Source organism: Cataglyphis hispanica, chromosome 4 (assembly GCF_021464435.1).
Source record: "Cataglyphis hispanica isolate Lineage 1 chromosome 4, ULB_Chis1_1.0, whole genome shotgun sequence".
Lineage (NCBI taxonomy): Eukaryota > Metazoa > Arthropoda > Insecta > Hymenoptera > Formicidae > Cataglyphis > Cataglyphis hispanica.
The window spans coordinates 4,470,806-4,489,782 of record NC_065957.1 but is presented as its reverse complement, the minus strand read 5'-3'; the positions used below and the strand labels follow the sequence as shown (position 1 = coordinate 4,489,782).

Here is an 18,977-nt window from a genome sequence, read left to right as displayed (position 1 = left end):
TAAATTAATTTTTTTTCTGGATTAACTGGAATAATATATATAAAAGAAAAAGAATTATCAATTACCGATATTTAACTGATCATTATAGATTCATCGATGTCCTTTAATTTATTTATGTTATCTAATAAAAGAATTTCTAACCTTATTTTTAACTTGCTATAGCCAATTTCCATGATTTAACAATTATAATTTTATAATTAATGCTTTTCTTTCTCATAATTAATATTAAATAACACCTTTTTATGAAACTGTATATTTATAATAATTGTACATAATATATCGATTAGAAAAAAATGATGCTGTCGTGCTGCATTAGATGAATTAGCTACTGTATATACTGATTGATCGATTAATTAATTATTGACTTGTAATTTATTTGCAACAACTACATATGATATAGTAGACGGATTGTAGCAGCAAATTCCAAAATACGCATTGTTTGTCGCGCATGTCACATGCACACCTCAAATTATCAAGGCAAATGATATTTTTAACGAAGCTCTCGTATCTAATTAACGAGTCAGAATGTAAAGCGTGCTCGCGGTATGCAAATACGCAAAATCCAATTGATTTTAGTTGACTGAAATCGAGCGCAAAACCGCAAACGTATTAATTGAGGAATGACTACTTCTGTTTACAGTTAATTGATCGTTATATCGATATTTTGACATTTCACTATTGTTATCGAGAAATTAAAAAAGAAAAAATAATATAAGTTAAGATAAGTTATAATTAAATTAAATTAAATTTTAATAAAATAATAGTAATTTTAAATGTAAAATTGCAACATTAAATCTTATGCTATTTATATACAATATATTTATTCAATGTAAATGTAAAAGTATAATATGCAAGTACATGGATTTGAAAAATATCTTGATTAAGGATATCATATATAGATCCAAGATTCAATATGTCTAATTCAAAAAATGGTAAATGTTTGTAAATTTGTGATAAATTTCTTTTAAGTGTGCATTTTTTCATAATAGATTCGACACTTTTCGATGTCGGGCAGCTGTATTTAATACTTTTAAATATTTCTAAAATTGTTTTATTTAAAAATATGGATTTAAAATAAATTGGAGTTTTGTCAAACGTATGCCATTATATATTACAATTAAAGTACTATTTGCGTATACATCTGGAGTGTATTCAGAAAAGCGCACAGAGACAATTGAAAAATGGCAAACAATACTGCCTTCGTACATTGCGCATGCCAGATTGCGGTCGGCTCTATAGTTTTAAAACGCGGTACCGCAGTCGTATTTTTTTCCAGCTCTCATTTCGCATCCATCGAAAACTCATTTGCAGCGAAAATTGTTTTTTTGACGATGCGCGGCTACTGGGCGGATAGATAAATTATCTGCTTCCGATCACCGCCCATTTTATCAATGAAAAATATCTGTTGTCGAATGCTTTGATGTGCACGAGAGACTGTTATTAATGCTTTCATCGAATACGGGATTCATTGCGTCACTATTTTCAAACAGAATGCATGGGACGGTGTTCGATTTCCGTCCAAAATATCTTTTTTTTTTTTTTTTGACACCGACGTAATAAGTATGCAAGTCCACTATGGCGCTTGTTGATTGCAAAGATAATATAAATTTTTATAATGATATATTTTACATCATACATTCTTTTTTATTATAATGATATATCTTATATCATTATAATAAAAAAAAAATTTTTATTGCAATCGAGCTAAATTGTTCTAGAAACTCGTGTAATATATATGCAACACATGAGATAAGAGTATAAAAGAAAAGTCACCATTACAATCTGTACTATAAATGCAGATAAATGGCTGATATATGAGACAGGAGAAGGAATCAGAGTTTTACTATTACCAACTCGTGACAATGCAATGTTTTGGGTACTTAGCTTCTCCTTTCGAGGATAAACTTTTCGGGTATCAAGTTCTCTCATTAACAAGTCAAGATGTATCCATTGGAGAAATTTTATTTAAAAAATATAAGAATTTAATTTTCTGATATTAAAAGTTTAAATAATTTTCTAAATATATTAAATAGATTAAAATAATTTATAAGTACTTATCCTATAATTAATATAAACATTCTATTATAAATATTTAAAGTTTTTAATAATCTAGAGAATATTGTAAATGCATTATATTATATAATTAGGTAAAACATATTTTACTATCGGCGCTGCACTTTCAACTTTTATTAATTTGTCTCAATTCATTGTAATCTCGTTTTTTGATCTTTTTGATAATACCTCTCCGCGTACACGCGATCATTCATTAATAAATCATATTGGCAATTTATATTTTTTTACATTTTATATACCAATTGTTTTTTGTAATACTTGAATTATTCGATTCGCCGATTTATATATTATTTTATTTTCTTAATTTAAAAATAATAACAATAAAAATATTAGCGACAAAATTTAAAGTACAATATGAGAAAATAAATATAAATAAAATAATTATAGATCATCCAATTAATAAAAATTCATTTCCTATCTTTTGATAATGCTTCAATGATATGTCCTAAAGTAGACAACCGGTCGCGCTTTTTATGTGATTGTCGTCGCGTCGCTATCACATTGCTTGATATTGCAGCCGCAGACTTTTATACACATATAATATGCAACCAAATATGTTACAAGTCATTAGCATTTTTATTCTCATATGTGTACTATATATAAACTTGATTTTTATTTTTTTTTTTTTTTTTATTTTTACTTAAAATGTTTTAAGAGTATACGTTTAAAAAAGAGTAAATTGATCAAAAATCAGATTCATATCGATATTCTGCCCAATTGTAAATGATTTCCTTTGCTTCACATATTCTTATATAAGAAATATAGCTGTGTTAATAATCTAGTACATATATATCTTGTCTTATATTATATACAAGTCTGTGAGTTGATATACATTTCAGTTTGTAAGATAATGGCGGAAACGCTACATGTAACGCCAGTAACGCAGAATATACGGAACGGGCAAACGGGTGTTTGTGTAATCTGCTCGCAGCAATCTGATTGCGACTAATCAACCTTTCGTCATTTGCGATGTGTTATGCGTTCCGCCTTCGCATTCGATATATCCACGAGTATCGGACGTCCGCATGATACGGGAGAACGCATCTGTGTCGGCACACGTGTCCACCGCGGCTCCAGTGCTCATGGCGGGTTTATACGTAGGTACCCCTATATGAACAAGCGCATATGGGTCACTGCCAGTGACAGGGAAATACTGCTGCTGCTGCTGCTAACTACTGCCTTTTGCTCTAAGTTATAGCGCATGGATCCAATGCCACGCTGGCTCGGCGTCATAATTTTTCCCCTCTTTACTCCCTTTCAACTTTGACGAACGAGCGCTGCACTGCCTACGCAGTCGAGAAATTTTCCAAATTAGTGACAATAACTCAATCATAATTAGCGAACAAAGATTTGCAGGATTTACAAGATTATGATCGCGTCTTTGAAGTTTCCGACCGCGTAAATTTTACGATGCAAATGGATCTGGATTTTTAAAGCTGCGCGCGCGTGACTAAGTTTATTCGAGAAATATCAAAGAGAAAAATCTTCCAACTATATACGCTTCCACAATTATATTTTTTTATTTTCTTATTTTTTAACTACTTAATATATATTCACATATTTGTAAGATTATTGCTTAATTAGTACATTCATCTATGATAAAAGAAAGGGTAAAAAGAATTATGGCCTTTTTATTAAATAAATATTATTATCCAGAACTTGAGATTAATTTGCTGTCACTTTTTCCATTACTCAAGAATTTGTTTCATTTTCCGCTTCTCAAGTTTAATTAAGTCTATTTAATTTTCACAGAACTAAAGAAATTATTTTGTGCCAAAAATTTATTTCGCCATACAGTAATTTAAAATCTGTTCTTGATTTTTGCAATCTATATAAAATATATTAACCTATTAATTATCTGAAAAATTGTAAAGAAAAATAAATTGTTAAACACACACAAAATTTCAAATATACATATGTTAAAAAAAGCATATACATATAATATATATTCTATAACAAAATTATATATAAATTGCACGTACACGTATACCAGACTTTAATTGTCAATATCAGCGAAGTTTTAATTCTCCATCTCAATGTATTAAGAATTTAAAGTACATTTTACTTTGTATTTGACAGACTGGAGAACTCTCAACGTCTCAATGATCAATGGAAGAGCAAACATTCGTTTTAATGTAGGTCGGCGATAACCTCTTTCTGATTCACTTATTCGTCCACTTTTCTATTTTTTATCATTCCTTAACTACTTTGGCGAAGTTACCGATAACGTCCGCATCAATTCGGCCTTTCTACCTGGCGTCGTCTGATCTACTCGACTAGAGAGGATATCCTCTGAATTTAAACTTAGTCGCGAGTTTCGCTTAATGAGGAAAATATGATCAGACTTCTGCGCGTGGGCCGAACGTCGAACTCTATAAGCATTCAAATTATCGTTATGACAAGAACGTGACGTGAAAGAGAGATACACTCTCTATCTGATGTATACTTTACGCTATCACATTTACAATAATGTCTTTGCAATTAAAATTATATGTCCAGTTAAAAGAGAAGTGGAAAATTATTTGTAAGCGCATGTACATGCACATGGTAATACATCATATTATATCGCATTTTATTAGTGAATTATTTTCTTTTTATATTAGCGTGAGAAACGAGTTCATTGATTGATTTAAACATATAGATAACAATCTGTATCATCATTAACGCGGATAACTTATTTTATTAATGAGACATTAAATTCAAATAATTGGATTACATAATACATGTAAATTTAATTATATTTATTTTTTCCTCGAAGATTTCTTATAGATCTTTTTTATCTATTTTTTTTTACCTATTCGTGATATCGCGATTACATATGTCGGTGGTTTCACGAACAGGCATTTCATTTCCTGGCTACTATTCTGAAGGCATCGCCTCGTGCTCGTGTAATGTTTAAAATTTCGAACACGTGCTCCAGATAGTGGATCGCGCGCCAAGTTTTCCGCACGAATGGGACTTATGTGATTCTCCTTTCAAGAAATCGTATCTTAATTATATGATATCTTTAAACTGTTCCGTTTAAAACAGAAAATGTGATAATTTTTTAATCTGCTTTCGCCGATAGTAATGTACGATATTCTTAAAAGATCTTAGATTACTTACTCAAGAAATCATAAAACTTATTGTAAGCTTGTACGTATTGTATTCGCGTGGATGTTGGAAGTACGAAGCAAACAAACTCTAATGAACGGATTACACGCAAGAGAGAATTGTGAATTGTAACTCGTTCTAGGTACTTGCGTGTTTTGCAATAAGATCGCAGGATTAGAATTGATAAAATCCATTATGGATTTTAAAAATCTAAGATATAGAACTAAATCGGTTGCTTATCCTCAGGCACGCATAAATTATTATTAAATTATAGTCATATTTTCTTGCTTGATATATTTAATTATATAAAAAGATGTTTTCCATTATTTTATTATCTATTTCAAATTTATATGTATTTATAATTTATAAAAATATGTATTAATAATTAATTAATTTAATATTGTAATTTTTTCTATTTTATTCAAGGAATTAAGGATTAAATATTAAGTAATTTTATTGTTTATTTATTTATTATTATTTATTGCTATTTATTATATATTAATTCAACATTTTTTAATTTTTGTACAGCTGTGATCACATAATATATTGATATATGATAATTTAACATTCTTAATATATATTTAAATTTGCTATGATAGCTATTCTATTAGATAAAATTATAATCCATTATGATCATTTATGATGATATAATTTATTATAATTATAAATTCAACATTAACATTCTCCATCAGCATTAATTGTATCAATGTTATCAATAAACTTATGCATACTATACAGATAATTTGACGATATTTTAGAATTATAATAAAACATCAGATGTTAATTCAATGTACCTTACGTTGGCAGTCAGATTATAAAGCAAATGCATCACATTAAATTTATAATTAACGTAACTACAAACAGAAAAATATATATTTGATGTAAAAGTAACAAAGAAAAAAAATATACACGTACATAGTATTTATAATGAAATGAATGAAGACAATGCCTTTTTGTACGTCACCTGCATAATATGCTGATTATGTATGCGTTATTAAAACTTTATTAAGAGAGAGAGGATTTGTTTCGTTAAAAAAAAATATAAATAGATAACATTTAAAAATTAAAAATTGGAATAATAAAAAAAATATAAATAGATAACATTTAAAAATTAAAAATTGGAATAATAATAAAAGTTTAAGCTTTAAATGTGCATATGTATTTAAAAGGATTTCCAAAAAAGCTATTATCAGAATAAATAACTTATTTCAAAATATCGATCTAATCAATTTCTGAGCTTATGCCAAACGGAATGTACTTATAATAGTGATGATTTGATGAACTTTCAGACGCAAAAATCTTTTAGAAATAAATTTCTCTAAATTATGCCGAATGTTGCTTGTGAATCGCCGCAAAATAATAGATATAACATGAAACATTTATATATCTTTTTTCGAAAGCAGAAACCACAGAAAGGAAAATCCGGCGAGTAAGGAAGGTGTCCGAGCAGTAATTTGTTTGTTGGCCAGAAACTCCCAGAAACACAGTCGTGTGCGCAGGTGCATTGTCATGATGTAAGATTCATTTGAGCTATAACACAAACCGAGAGTTTGCGAAATGTTGCGTAAAATGGAAGAAATGCTGGATATCTTCCTAAAGAGACGTGACATGAGACGTGAACTACGATAAAATCATAATTTTGAACTTTGCTTGTGAGATGCTAGAAGTCTGTAATTCTAAAAACTATGGGGGGACAGAAAACACACTTTTCATATCTAGAAGAAATTTTTCGAAGCTAGAATTTTCTCGGGAAGAAAAATAAGAAAATAACAACAATGATTTCTGTCACATTTTGAGAGTGTGCAATAAACATGTATCTTCTCTCTATCCGAAGTAATACACTATATTTCCTTTGTTTTGCTAAATTCTGAAGGACGCGCTGATGTCTTTCGACACAAACACCTTTCAAAGTGAACGGCATACTTTTTTTCGTCCCGCAATGTCTCACCACGAGGAAAACTTATTCGGGGTAAAAATTCCAGATGCAAATTTTTTCTAGAAGTTGTATAATAAAGTGAAATTGTTCATGTTTGTCTATAAATATTTAAAGACTCGAAATATATAAAATTTTTCGAAGCTAGAATTTTTATTAGATTTTTATTAGAAATTATTATTAGATTTAAAAACAAAAGAAAAAACAATATTTCTTTTTCAATTTTTAATTATCAAATTTTAAATATTTGGTTTTGTAATAATATTATATTTGTTTAGTGAATATATATATATATATATATATATATATATATATATATATGTGTGTGTGTGTGTGTGTGTGTGTGTGTATGCATATAGATGAAATTATTAAATTATACATAACAAGAAAAATACATATATTTATATTTAAATAAAATAAAAATGTAATATATTAATTAAAATGATCAAAAGTTTGAATAATTTTTTTTCTTCCAGTACAAGGGAAAATAAAATAAAATAATACAACAATCTATTAAAGCAATGCTGACGTAAAATAGGATGTATAAGTAGAATATAAAAATAAAATAATGAATGGATTAGAGGTGAAAGATTTTGATTGCAATATTACCGAGAAGAGAGAGAGAGAGAGAGAGAGAGAGAGAGAGAGAGAGAGAGAGTTGCAAAGTATAAAACTTTTTTAATATTTTGACCAAAGCTGTATATACTTTATTGAAGTAGGACGCTTGTCATTCACATTACATACATTTTAAAGTATAATTATGAGACATAGATGAGAGTTTTACCGGCGCACACAGGCGTGTATATTAAAGTAAATAAAAACTTCATTAGGACATATAGAGATTTTATGAATATCCATATCTGTGATGCGCATACATTTTCCTTGTTCCAAGATATATTATTCTTATGAGGCTTTCAATTCTGTTCGCATAAGCGTTTAATAAATTATATGTATGAGCTTTTTATTGACTGTAATTTGCAAGTTCTTTGATTTAATAGTAGCTGCAGATTATCATTTTGACAATGTAATATATATAATAATCCATTCTACAATATATTTTTTTAAATAATATTTTAGACTATTACTAGTTACGGAAAAACGCAGAAAAACTGGAGCTACATAGCGTGCAAATTTGACGATTTTTCCTAGAATGAGGAAAAACAAGTGATAAAGCTTATGATTTAATCATAGCACATTGAGAGTCAATTACAATTTTCGAGCCCAATTTCTTTTTAGGTCAAAGTGCGTCATATCGCGAGGGCGCCAGGGCATGTTCATTGCAAGCACGTGGTAGTAGAGAGGTCGCCCTGAGAAACGCGAGCTTTCAAACTCCACAGCAGTCAGTCGCCAGCCGCCCGTGCCGTACCAACCGGGAGTGCTATTCTCTTAAATCTCGTAAACTTTGTTTTTGTCATTTTTAGTACGAGACTAACATTGGAACCATTAGATTTCTGCTGGTAAGTGATAAAAGTAACCGATTCAATAGACGAATAAATTTGCGTACGGAAGTTTTTTTAACTCATATATGTTCAGCGAGAAAAAGAAGAAGAGAGGAATAACATAAAAATAAACTGTTAATTATGCGATTTTTTTTTCGCCGGTCTTGTGACTTTTAATATTAAACGTTTCTCGTTTAATATAAATTAAAAAAAAATTATTTAAAATATAATCAGTAGTAAATAGTTTTACAGTAATTAAAAAGAAAAAATAATCACATACATTCAGGTTGGAGGATTGATAAAAGCGTTCACCATATGGATTACCTAATTACAATTTCCATTTTTTATTGACAAGCATAGCTTGTTACGTGCTAGTTAGTTAGTTTGCTGAGTGCTAATAAAAAAAAAAATACAAGTGCAAGACAAGTTCCAACAATCACAATACACAATGCACTTATTCTTTAAAAAAAAAAAAATGATACGCGAAAGTCATCTTTGGAATGCATATATTATTTATAAAAAAAAGAAAAGAAATCTTTCCGTTCTCTTCCTCTTCTTTTTTTTTAATTTGTGGTCAATAAGCAAAATACTTGAAAGAAAGATTACTTCTTTTTCATCATAATATAAGCTACATTTTTAAAGCTCCTGTGTAAAGTTATGTTTTATTCAAATTATTTTTTTTTTAATAAAAGACAATACTCAATCAAAATAACTTGCTCTACATTTGTCGTCTTCTACATCTAACTTTTATTTCATTGATTCAATTTACGTATATGTGAATTCTATTTCGACTTCTCTACAATGTTTCTTATCGACGAATGCGATGTAGTGCATTCTGCGATACTAATATCCTTAAATTATACATACATAGTAAATGAGAGAAATTTATATAAGATTTAAATATTAAAAAATATATAACATAGAGTTCTGCAAAGTGTATGCATTATAAATAAAAAAGTACATAATATCAGAATTTTATCCGGATTTTTAGGGCCGCTACTAGTTTTTAAACTATCCGATCGTTAAAGAGCGCGCGCGATGACGTTTTGATATTACAATCTGCATTTATTCGCGACACAGCAGACACCATCGAGCACCACCGAGTCTGCATTTTCCGAAATTTCTATCCTCTTGAATGATGCGTTATCTGCCGATAACGAACATTGCAGCTTCCTATAATCGATTTCACGATGCTACGACGAATAATGGTTGACACGATCAGCGATCCGTCCTATCCGTCTTCCTATGTAAATGATTCGGTACAAGGGACGCGGAGATCGTAAGCCAACCAATTCAATTTTCCTCATAGGTCTAGCAAGCCTATACGAACGATCCGCGTTAAATGACAACAATAAAAGCAGAAACTTTATGATTAAAATTCGTCGATTAGATTGCTCGGTTAGCGCGCTCATAAACTCAATACTGTTAGAATAAACATACAAGTTCGCGATGATTATAATATTTAAAATATGAGGATACTAAAATTTTTCGTTATATTAGACAGAGCGATTAAATTATATGACGGTAAAAGAAAAACATAAATAAATACAAATTTTATTCCCAGGCACACATATATGCTTGTATATATTTTTTTAATCTTGTATAAGTAATGCTATCATATATATTATTAAATATATTATTTTAAATATTTGTTTTCTTCATACGAATGGATTATCCAGCTGGACGTAGATTTTCAAATAACTGCGCAAGGATATCAGCATCTTCCAACTAATCTACATTAATGCGCTTAGAAAGGGGAAGTTCTTGTAGCCGAGTTGACGTAGTCTCATCGACAAAGTTGCATTGTTACTCGCTTGGATTAAGAAAGTGTCCTAATTTCAAGTACAAGTATAAAGATAATATTCGCACGCAAAGCGTGTTAAATAAATTTAATAAAAAATTCTCGCTACATGTTTCCTAGATTTCTTTCTTTTTTTTTTTTCGCAAACATTACGCGGAATCGAGAATGAATTCAAAGATGATACTTAGCATTTTCCCTTTAGATCCTCGGAAAAAAATGGCTTACACGTAGCGGGCTTCGTGTACCCGATAATCTCGACGATAAATTCGATGTGCTTAGGAAGGAGAGGGGATACGTGCCGGTCTTGCTAAATGTCCGACGAACACCTTAGATACGAACGGAATGAGCCGCTTTCCGGATACAGAACAAGCTCCACTTCGTCTTGCTTTAAATGGCAAAGGATTGACCCGGGCCGACCTTTTAAAGTATTCCCCTGATAAGCTACCCTCGAACAAAAGGTTGGCTGAAGAAACCATCTCGGTGATTCGATTGCACGCGAATGAGAGGCGTCCGCAAGATTTCTTACTTCCTCTTCTCCTTTTTCTCTACCTTTCTTTCAACATACCTTCTATGCTTCTCCATCGCAACAACCATTGTTCTATTCGTTTGCTCGCCAGATTTTCATGCTTGATCTATATGTGGTTTGCTTTTGAATGTACTCCGCGTGAAGCACATCGATCAGGCGGTTTACTTCGCGCAAAGGTAATATCGAGAAGATGTACGTTCGCATATAAACCGATATATATATATATATATATATATATATATATATATATATTTCTTTAAAATTTACGTCGCGAGATCATCGATTGTATCATTAAAAATTAAGAAACTACTTGCAAAGCAGAAGTTAATACGTTGAATGCAGAGAGACTTTTACGATATAAATTACTCATAAGATACACGATTCGTCGATAAATTTATTAATCCCATCCTTGTTAAAAGTATACAGCTTTGTGCAATCCAAGGATCAATTTCATGACGATCTCCTGACCCAGATACCGTAGTTCGGGTACACGTAGTTCGGATGAATGTTATGCGGATACCAAATAACGTAATTATAAACGGCAAGCCGTAATTTTCCGACAATTTACGTACGCCCAGGCCCGGGCATACAACAAGCTCGAGTCTCGCTCCAATCGGCTCGTGATTGATAGCAATCGCAGCTAATCCACGTGGAGGATACACCGACATACTAGTTTGTATGCATATGCGCTAACAAATTGCGCGTAATCAAATAAATAATTTTCGATTGCGACAATATTGAATTCGACGTTAAAAATTTAAATTGTTATTGTCGCAGTAATATATTAACGCGATGAAAGAATGTCTAGGCGTTTTCATCAACTCGTAAATTGATTTGCTCCACAATTCTGGCACTGAAATCTTCGCAGCTTTTATAAGACTTCCTTCTCTTTCTATGCTGTACAAGCGAAGCGGAGATTGAATTATTCTTCTTTTCCTGTTAGCAGAAGAATCGCACTCGTCAGAAAATAAACAGTTGCAACGCACACTTGTACTAGTTACTACGTTGTGCAAAGATATTTTGAGGATGTGAAGTTTTTTTAAAGATCCTGTCAATACAACGATCAAATTGTGTCTGCGTAATTTAATTTTATCAATGTTTAATTGAACAATCTCTTCATTTCGTTGATAATTAGGCGTGAGGAATTAACGCGTTAACGAGTTGAAGTTACATTCTGTTTTAATTTGGAAAACTCGTCCATTTTTCGCTTTTGACGCGTGTGTGTTTACGCGTAAAAAACACGTAATAAACTCTTTCCTTGTCTCCCAGCATCATAAAAGGATTCTTTGCTCAGCGAAGCCAAAGCAAAAAAAAAAAAATGTACATAAAGAGTAATATATTAAAATTTTCCGGCCGAATTTTAAAGACTAATTTTTAGACAAATTTCTTTTTTTTTGCTTTTAAAAATTTTATGATAAAATAAATAAATTTGATAAATAGCTCTTTTTCGCTGAATCAAAAACCCGAAATTATGTGCGTCTCACTATTATAGGTATATAGCAATTAGTTGTCGGTTGCGAGATTGGAATAACATACGATCCGACTGTAACATATCCCCTTTCACCTGCGAGCTTTTCGTACCATTTCGCTCTTCACTGACGGCTCTCTCCTCTACATTTCATGTATCATTGATCGCAACATTTTTCACAATATTATTCAGCGTTCCAATAATTGATTTCTTTTTTTTTTTTGCCGTATCATATCACGTTGCCCACAATGATTTTATGGATAGATCAAGAATCAATATACTTTTTACAAACTGTTCCATTAACGTGAGTGTGGGCATTCAGGAGTTGATTCATGAAGATTCAAGAAGATTCCGTGAAACACATATAAGAGGAACGTCGTTCATTCCTGTCGGAAAATATCGGAACTGTACTTGCGCGCGGTTTAGGACAAGGGCTTTAGAATTATAGAACACGCCATACTCTGCAAAGTATATGTGCCCGTAAGTCTCTCGCGTGGCTTCCCACTGAATTCCCTTTCCGGTATCGGTAACCCATTGCAACGTGACATCACGAACGGCGAGCAAGATCGATCGATTCGCCGAGACGTGCCGCGAGTCGAACTCCCGCGAGACAGCCGAGTTCTCGTCGCCAGTTCCTTTGCCAGTTGGAGAACCCTTGCGGTACTCGAGAATCCCTCGAAGCAACTCTAGAAAAAGCGAATATAAAACGAGCGTCGTGAAACGAACAGAGCTGTGATTCTTTCACATTTTTTTGAATTCGCATATTGTTTTGTATTTTCACGCATCGTTAACGTAAGAAATTATTATTATTATTATACCAACAAATTTAGAGAAACAAATTTTTATTCTTTGATAACTTTCTTTTGATTTTAAGGCGAAGATAAGGTGTGGAATTTAATCTATATTGTACGTGTTAAAAGTATCGAAAGCTTTTGTTCTTCATATTAATTTTCTTTAGTTCCATTCAGTAAGAATTTAATATTATTTATTATCAGTATAGGTCGGTTTAAATGGTCGTCTCTCATATTCTAATAATGCCGCACCATTTATCTCTATTCATCCCATTGTTAAATGTAGTGACAACACGACATGTTGTATATGACGTTACACATTACAAAGTGTGTCGGACAGTTCGCGCAGAAGTATTGCGACAATAGTATCCTTGAAATATATCCTTGCGAAATTAATACAATCAAATCCATAAATAATGCTTGATTATTATACATAATGTATAGGATAACTGAAGTCGAAAAGATCTCTATATTTAGAAATATAAAATATTAGAAAATTATTAAAGGGAAGAAGAGAAAAGCGGATGAGATAAGTAAAAATAAAAATCTTGAAATTTTTTTTTCTATATAATTTTCTTTTTCTTCTTCAAAATTGCGTCGACAGTATCTCTAAAATTTAAAGAAATGTGCTAAATATATACTTTATACTGATAAATGTTGTAATAATAACACAAGACGTATCAGCTGCGATTTCGGCAGTTGGCTGCGCGATTCGTCGCCTCATAAATATCGATAGGAAACGACTTCCCGGAGCGAGTTGTAACGGATTTTGCGCTACTGCGAAAGCCGAAAAGCAGTATCGTTACTCGGGAGGAAATCTTTGAAAGACGCACATATTGCCATGTGCCAGTTTTGTGGTGCCGTTTTCCTCTATCTCTCACATGAATTATTTCACGAATCGTGTGTTGAATCGTAAATATCTCCGTCGTCTTTGAATATACCAAACTGTATTTCAAAATGTTGTAAAAAAAGGCAGCGCGCGACGATGTAGATTTTACATTGAAAATATTTTATGCACGTTATAAAATAATAACGCAACAAATCCTTCATGTAAAATGGCATATGAAAAACTATCGCTAAACTTTTTATAATCTTCATTTTCGAAAAATTAACGATGCCTAAAATCATTGTGGAAGAATCCAGCAAGAAAACGAGTAGCTATTAAAGGAACGTGCTTCTCCGCTGCGAGATAAATGCATCTCGAGACTTCGGCGTTGCATAAAAAGTGTGCTAGATCATCCGCTTGATAATGGTAAGATTTGCATTACAGATCCATTTACCTTGTTATTCGGACACAATAATCCAGCCGCCTACCGCGGCCTGATATCTGAGCGCGCATATCTCAAGGATGAAAATCGCGAAAGCATCCAATATTGTTCTTCCTCGGCGAGATCGCAGTTTCTGCTCTACGACCGCAGACTGGCTGCTGCAGCTGAATCCCCGAGTAACTGCGAAAGTTTTGCAGCCTAGATAGCGTTCCGCCGCTCCCATGTAACCACCCGAGACGTGTCTTCTCTTCTGCATCGTATTTTCTCTTTTTCTCTTCTTTTCTCGTTTCTCTCTCTCTCTCTCTCTCTCTCTCTCTCTTTCTTCGTCCGTGTTACTCGCTCTTGATAATCGTTCCACATCTTTGCGGGAATATGCCAATATTCTGTCGAAGAAATCTAACGAGCCAAACTTCATAACATCGATTCTATTAGATGCGCGCGGACGCCTTCGAAAACAATATACCCAAAGTTTGCAGAGAGTTGGCTGTTCCCTCTGCTCCGGTTACAGAACTTATGGAACATCACCGTGGGGCTCTTGCAGTTCGAATTGTTGCGGCGCGAATGGCATTCCCCGAATTCTTTCCGAACGTTTTCGTCGGCGTCAGGTTGAAAAAAAAAAAAAAAACGATTGCTCTGCAATTTTTACAATATCCATGGAACACTTTTTACGACCTGTGCTTATGTGATGTAGTTTGTACTGTTCGTGTATTATACGTTCAAAGTATAAATTATATGTATGTCATATTATGTGTGTATAAAAAGTAATATCTAATTTTATTCAACAGTATGATACGCGTAATTTTCTGAAAATGTTTAATGTACGTTTGTCGATTTACTAACGAGAACGCAAAATTACGGAATATTGCGAGTTCATACATAAGGTTTATACTAAACTATACTTATTGCATGTAGAGCCAGTATAATAAACAGCCAATATATAATTTAATGAGCAAATTCTAGTTGGAAATTTTATTATACAGCAATATTAACAGCAGCGTTTTGAAAATAATTCCGTAATTATTTTATAGAATCTAGAATGTTTCTTTTCTCAATTTTAACGCGCATTACAGAATCGTATCATATCTCGTTGCCACCTTGATTTCTATTAGCATATTTATTTTTTTGATAAACCTGTCTTAAATTTAATGCTGCGAATTAACGTTAAATCTGTAGAGTAATATCTAGTTCAGTAATATAATTAAATAATTTATAACGGACAAATTTTAATAAATATTTAATAGATATTTTAATAGATATTTAATATATATTTAATAGATAAATTTTAAAATACGTCAAAAATAAATTTTTTATTTTTTTTTCCAAAAATCATGCCTATATATATATATATATATATATATATATATATATATACATATGTTTTAAATGAATGGCAAATTATTCTTTTATTTTAAATTCTTAATTAATTATTTTTTCTACATAATTTTTCTAAACATTACACTTTGCAAATTTCTTATTTTGTGCATTTATTATTTTAACTGCTGATTACTTTGTTAAATAATTAAGTATTCTTTATACATATTTGGCGTAATATCACATAAACAATATATTGTGTCTTGATATTGCCGTTCGAGTTCACCTAACGATCTGTCACATGACAACACGGTATGCAAATTGTGCTAAAATAAAATTCTTTCCCAATCGTTTTATTCTATCGAGAAAAAAAAATACGTAATACTTATGAGTAAAAATGTTTTATTGAAAATTGAGCAAAGCGAGATATAGCTTTTAGTAAATTTCCCTTGAAAGATAAATATAGATTTTTCGGGAGACGAAATCGCGCATTTTCTTTGCGCCTTTTCCTTCTCGTTTATTATATCCATATCTTGGAGAATGCGGATTTAGAAAAAAAAAAAAAAAAAAATACGTAAGACAATAAAATAATAAATTTTTAGCTCACACCTAAATTCTCACTTGTTTCGGATGTCACCGCATTTTTCTCGTGCGTTGTCCACGGTAACTTCCATTTTCGTTTATTTCCGCGCGCCACTCGACGAGATGCACATACACGAACAAAAGCAATATATGGAACGGCGTACGCACTGCGGCAGAAACTGCGAGAAATAACACAATCGATGCAAGTTCTAGTCTTTGTTATATTTTAATAGGCAGAATAAATGTAGTAGTACAATCAATCAATGTTTAATTTTCGTCTTCTTATCTGTACGAGACTAGATCGTTCATTAATATTGTAGCGATCCTTACGCAGGATATATTATACACGTAATCATATAAAGTAATACAAGAGACTTAAAAAAAAGTTTTAAGTAAATGGAAAATAGAAAACTCTAACATTTAATGTTCGGTCGGTGATTTAAGCATATCCACTTAGCGTATTCATGAAACATTCAGATCAAATACTCGTATTCTTCAATGATGTTTGGGTTTCAGAAGAAGGAGAAAGTCGGAAAATCTGCGGATACGTCATAGCCTCTTCAACAATCCTGACTGCATCGAAAAAACCTCGGGGGATGCGAAATCCGGTGGGCGATGACAAGATCAGCATGGGGGTCGAGGTTTTTCCTCACAATGGCGATGATCACGATCGTTATCGCCAATTATCAACGGCATCGCGACAAACTTCATCTGCGCGAGCAGCTCGTTAATGGTCACAAAGCCATCAGGAATATCACTCAATTGCAAGGTGCGTCATAATATGTATGCAATGTATGTAATTTGCCCCCGATGTAAATGCAGCAATTATTATTGTATGCATATCGAAAAAGAATGAAACAAAATATGGGTCAATGTTACTTTACTCTTTATCATTGCTTCTTCTATGAATCCATGTGTTTTTATTTATAAAATTTGATGATAAAAAAAAGAAGATGGCAAAAAAGAAATTAACTCGACATGAATTGATGTAAATGTGTTGTCTATATTAATCCTAATTAAATATATCTCATCGTAATAATCTTTGATATCGTTGTAACGTAATGAACGTCGTATAAAGATTCGGAAATGAAGAGCAAAGATGTGCGAGTTTAATTACTCGTTCTAAAGTTGATTGCTAAGCCGTGGGAAAGTCGTAAAAGTGATTCGTTTGGTGGAAAAGTTAGTTGGACTTCTATGTACCTTCCTCGCGCCAAACTTGCAAGTATAGTAAAGTTTCGATACTACTATGTAAAATTTTGCAACGTGATGTGCGATCTACGCGGTGATTAGACTTTCTTTTACGAAGAGTATTTTAGAAGCATATACAGAACTATCGTGGTACAGCTCTATCTGAGAAGAAAGAGTGAGCGAGGAAGTGAGAGAATGACAGAGAGAGAGAGAGAGAGAGAGAGAGAGAGAGAGAGAGAGAGAGAGAGACAGCAATTAACAATAAAAAACACAGGTACGAAAAAAGTAAATACGCAAGAATGACATTTCAGATCTTTTTGCTTGTAGACAAGCTTTGAAGTTATTTTCTGTGAGTCGAGTTTACTGCGATTGGTAAATTACACATCGAATGGCTACATTGTCGATTTCCGATGGGCTACAATCACGTATCTGTATTAGCTTAACCGTTCGGATATTTATTTTCTGTAAGAGCTTGCGCGGACTTTCTCGCCGAGAGACTCGATAAGAAGCTGTGTATTCGTCCTACATAGCTTTACAATAGTCCTCGGATTTCAATGTCGAATCGATTAGACTTTAAAGACTCGCTTGCTGCAGTCAACTCATTTCTAGAGTCCTCGTGCAAGTGCAATTTTAAATTTTCATAGCATGTGAAAGAATGTGCATGTGCTTGAGATAAACGCGCGTCGTAACGTCATTTAAGCTCCTTGTTCCTCAACCTTATTATTTTGAAATGTCAAACAATTGTGCGCAGCGCAGAATATATTGAAGCATAGAAAAAAACGTATTTTATATTTTCACATTTTCTCAATTCTCTGCTATTATTAAATTTTAAATTTTTAAAGAAAGATTTTTCTCTATTTATATCTATATACAGAATGCGACTGTGTCAAAATGGCATAATTTCTGTTTTTGGCAGAGTACTTACATTATGCTGACAGTAAGTTGTGTAGAATAACACGTATATGGTCGCTTATTCTCAGTTCCTCATGAAACTTTAATCTTGTCATTATGATCATTCCTTTAAAGTCATACTTACAGTAATGCGGCGCAATTTTATCAAGCGTTTTGGAAGAGCCATCGTCTCACGATCACTGTATTAAAATTAATATATGTAGTGTGTAAAGGAAAATCTTTGATATTTTTATTTCAAGAGGAATGTTTTTTGTGCTATTTGTACACTTTACATATTTTTATCTTTTCGTGGGTGTAATTCTACATACACAGATTGCCTCATGTGCTATACTGAAAAGAGAAAGAGAGACACACCTGTCAAGAAAGTCGCGTCCGTATAGTTCGCAAGTCCCGATCATGAAAAAATATTCAATTCAAAACTCGTTTGGCGCCTTCGTTGTCATTTGATTGTACTAGCGCATGCCTCTAGATGCGTGAGTGTTGTTTGCGTATACACACAGGCTGTCTCGAGTTATTTGCAAAGTTTGTCGTTGCCAATTCATGTCATACATTTTGCGACTTCGACATAACATTGCATGCCGGAAATCGGAAA

At 32.2% G+C, this 18,977-nt stretch overlaps 2 protein-coding genes across 3 annotated transcripts in view; both read left to right on the top strand.

Annotated features, from left to right (window-relative positions):
• LOC126849283 (uncharacterized) overlaps window positions 1-8,560 on the top strand; it is a 26,646-nt gene extending 18,086 nt beyond the window's left edge. Inside the window, exons 10-11 of the mRNA XM_050590971.1 lie at window positions 8,336-8,438; window positions 8,521-8,560. Of these exons, the coding sequence (XP_050446928.1) occupies window positions 8,336-8,438; window positions 8,521-8,560 (143 nt within the window). The remainder of the gene's footprint in view (window positions 1-8,335; window positions 8,439-8,520) is intronic.
• LOC126848720 (zwei Ig domain protein zig-8-like) overlaps window positions 8,445-18,977 on the top strand; it is a 22,955-nt gene continuing 12,422 nt past the window's right edge. Inside the window, exons 1-2 of one of the 2 annotated variants that reach the window (XM_050589826.1) lie at window positions 8,445-8,556; window positions 16,802-17,054. In XM_050589826.1, the coding sequence (XP_050445783.1) occupies window positions 16,901-17,054 (154 nt within the window). In that variant the 5' untranslated portion in view covers window positions 8,445-8,556; window positions 16,802-16,900. The remainder of the gene's footprint in view (window positions 8,557-16,801; window positions 17,055-18,977) is intronic. The other variant, XM_050589825.1, reaches the window with a different exon arrangement.